The sequence below is a fragment of the Varroa jacobsoni genome, unplaced genomic scaffold (genome assembly GCF_002532875.2).
Source record: "Varroa jacobsoni isolate VJ856 unplaced genomic scaffold, vjacob_1.0 scaffold_146, whole genome shotgun sequence".
Taxonomy (NCBI): domain Eukaryota; kingdom Metazoa; phylum Arthropoda; class Arachnida; order Mesostigmata; family Varroidae; genus Varroa; species Varroa jacobsoni.
This window is the reverse complement of record NW_019213048.1, coordinates 103,612-107,160: the sequence shown is the minus strand read 5'-3', so window position 1 is coordinate 107,160 and position 3,549 is coordinate 103,612. Positions and strand designations below refer to the sequence as shown.

General features: G+C 39.8%; 1 protein-coding gene across 1 annotated transcript; it reads right to left on the bottom strand.

The window, feature by feature from the left end:
• Positions 1–279: 279 nt before the first annotated feature.
• LOC111269418 (uncharacterized) lies at positions 280–2,995 on the bottom strand. Its single transcript, XM_022849001.2, has 2 exons — positions 2,426–2,995; positions 280–1,588 (listed from the first exon to the last, which is right to left on the bottom strand). Exons 1-2 carry the CDS (start codon positions 2,625–2,627, stop codon positions 1,353–1,355), a joined length of 438 nt encoding a protein of 145 aa, XP_022704736.1. The 5' UTR covers positions 2,628–2,995; the 3' UTR covers positions 280–1,352.
• Positions 2,996–3,549: the final 554 nt, after the last annotated feature.

Sequence of the window (3,549 nt, the reverse complement as noted above, 5' to 3'; positions counted from 1 at the left end):
ATAAGAGTAAAGTCTTCTGTAACGTGAGGCGGTCCCTCCTTCTGCGTCATGCTGAAATATATCATCCGCATGAAATATGCCCCCGTTGCGGGCAATACTTTTACGCCCTAGGCTATTCAGCATAAGGCCTAAACAGCTTTTGTGCTTCTTCTTCGAACAAAGGATAAGATTAAGAGGCTATATATGCCTTCCTGTTGAAGATATACAAACACTCAATTGGATTACCCTAATTGGTTGCTTTTTATAGCCTTTTCACCAGCGGAATCTTGAACTAAACAGTTTGGTCTTTTTTTTTTTAATAACAATACATATTTATTCAATAATATTCGACGTATAACGTAAGATGACGTAGCAGGAAATCAGTTTCGAGAGCTGTAGGGCAAACATTTTTCGTTTATAAACTGGAGGCACGCCGACTCTTTACTGTTACTAACACTAAGCGTACCACTACATTACTAAAACGTCACAAGCACTTAAAAAATCGGCTTATCCAGTGTAACAGACGACAAGGCACAATCGCGTTCCACCAGTATGTCTCATATTAAATACTCCAAAGCAAAGAGGCTGTAGATCATAACCTTACTTCTTGTCGCTCCCAGCAAACCCGAGAGCATAATTCTGTTTACCGCTGCCGATGAACAGCCAGTCAGACCTACTCAAATACTGTAGGCAAAAACCTTGACGTTAGGTTTAGAAGATGCGCCTTTCTGGTAGCAAGTCTTGGAGATTCAACAGGCTAAACGTTGATTTGCTTGATTCTACTAAAAATAAAGGGAACACTGAATTGAGAGAAAACATATATATTCATTGAACAAACACGCTCTTCCGTGTGCTTGTTTACCACACGTAAAGGCTACCTCATGAACAGGCCACCGATGCAGTACCTCTTGCCGTAGAATTTTTTCTATTATTAAGTGTCTTAAGTGGCATGTGGCATATGCGAACATGACAGGGCTCTCTCGAGATAGCATAAAATCGACCTCCTAGCTGAATTCCCCGCAATTACATCACTTCCATTAAAAGATACCTTCATGGTACACTTTGCTGATACCATCAACGACCACCTCGTACATCGAATATCACATGACGTCTTACATGTTGTGGCACTGTCGATTGAAGATCTTTTTTTCGTTATTGTAGTTACTGTACGACCATTGTGTATGATTACACTTCGCCTTCTTCAGTGCTACTAAGGGAAAGGGTTGGGCGAAACTTGTGGATCTCTATAAGTCAGATTTCACATGTTATTCTTCTTTTTGAATAAACATAGAATTCGCTATTACTGTCTTGTTGACAAGTTATAGCAGACGACAACGATGCATTTCATGTTGGACGTAACTTCCAGCCACTCTTCACCACTTTCTAGGCTGTTTGGTCTTTGATGCGCAGAAACTTAAAATTTGGAATATTGTACAGCCTTGATTGTTGTTGTATTTCGGGCAGCATTGGCAAAGAAGCTTGTCTTCAGGATTAATTCTGCATGTCTCACTGAGGGAATCGCGCCGTCGCATCCTAGCCAACTCGAATCCACTAAAAGGAGACGTCTCCCATATGCTTAACCCAACACCCCAGGGGTTTTCCGGCGATCCTGAAATATGCATATATACACACGTATAATCTTAATGATATTAACAATAATAGTATGCGTTCTTCAGTCTAATTTAGAAATATGTATTACGAAAACTCATCTTTGCCTAAATTGGCGTCAGGGCTAATGATAGTGGCAAGCTGTCAAAATGTTTAAGGCCATACGTAAACCAGACGATAAAAAGTGTCAGCCTTCTATCCAGTGTGTTTGGAGTGCCTTTATCTATGAGAATATTATGTCTTACTAGAAGCGGGTTTAAGCAAATTACTATAAATGATCGTGTTGAATTGACATGTCATAATAAACAGATCCTAATAAAGCTTGTTATTATTATTATTATTAAAAACAATAATACGCTTGTATATGTACCACTGTATCCCATCACCAACGTATTAGCCAGAGTGAGTGATATAAAATGTTTTGACCTATTCCGTATAACACAAATCAGGTGTTTCTATTTAGCAGCTCACTCGTAACGAAAATTCTAATTAATAAATGATTTTCAAGTAACCTCTACTATTCTAAAGCATACCTCACGGACAACGCTGCGGCAATAGAGAAAAATCCGGCCCAAATATATCCTACAAGGCTATCTATTTTTCACTTGTCGTCTAAGATGACCAACGAGCTAAGTTTTTCCTGTGAAATCGAAGGATTAACGAAGTCGATTTGGCCATCCTCGCAGTGATCGTTTCGTGAACCCATGCGGTTTTTAAGAAACCCATTTGTTGTTAAGAAACTTTGTTATAAAGTTTCTTAAATTCATAACTTATCGTAGTTAAGCAATTGCACTTTAAACCCATTCAACAGAAAGTCACAATCGTATTGAACGCTTACCGTTTTGAAGAAGCTGCATGTCGGCTCGTTTAGCCACACCACCGTAATCTGCGCATATTTTCTCCAGAATATCGGCCATGCGTGATCCGCAAATGCGAAGCGGTTTGTTCATCTCGAATTGCTCTTCTAGCGATGACGAACCCCAGACGAGCGGAAGTATCGTCACGAAAGATAAGCACCCGATGGTTGTAAACACGATCATTTTTTAGATTTTACGAATTTGCATCAGAATTGAGATACGACCGGTTGGACCGAAAGGCCCTGATTGGGATCACACTGCCAGGTTGGTGTGATTCCAAGCAGGTTCTTCTGGCTAGTCCTTTTGCTTTTATACTACTTTCAGGCTTGGGGATTACGATCCGCCGATTCTGTTCTGACGTGCACGTCACAACAAGCCTTCGCTGTATTAGTAAGGGTGGCTCGATCTTACAGAATGTATTCAGATTGGTTATTAAAATCGACCTTTCTCTGGCTCCGAATAGGCTTCGCGACAAATCAGTAAGGTTCACCATACTATGAAGGCTAATTCCTGTCCGTTTTATAACATTTAAAGATGACTTCCGCGTTTATAATATACTTCGCTCTGCCGAACAATATACTTTCGCCTGTTATGCCCCATGCGTCGCAGGCCTTTACTGCTCTTGCTTATACATTTGACGTCTTCTTAAATCCGGCCAACATGACTGAGAACTTCAATTGCTATATGTAATTCTATACCTTAACAAAAAAAAGGCAGATTAAATTAATTGAGGTTTTAGAAGATTTTGACTGCCAATATCGAATACTCAAGGGTACATATGTACATAGGCATGCAATACATATGTACATATACATGCACATGAATTCTTTACGTTCATGTGTTTGTTGGTATAGGATCGACCTCAGTCTATAACTGTGGGTTTGGGCCTCGCTATGCAATGCGTCCTCTCTAACTTGTAAAATCATAGAGTTCTTCTAAAAAGTACTTGAATTAGTATTTGTATACCAATATTGTGTTCGATGAAGAACGATCTTCACCCATTGAATCACGCAAAACGTGTTTTCCTTGAACCCGCTTGCCTTGCAAATAAGAGCCAACCCCAACAGCTGGCATCCATTATTTGGTATTCATGTCACTAGGCAAA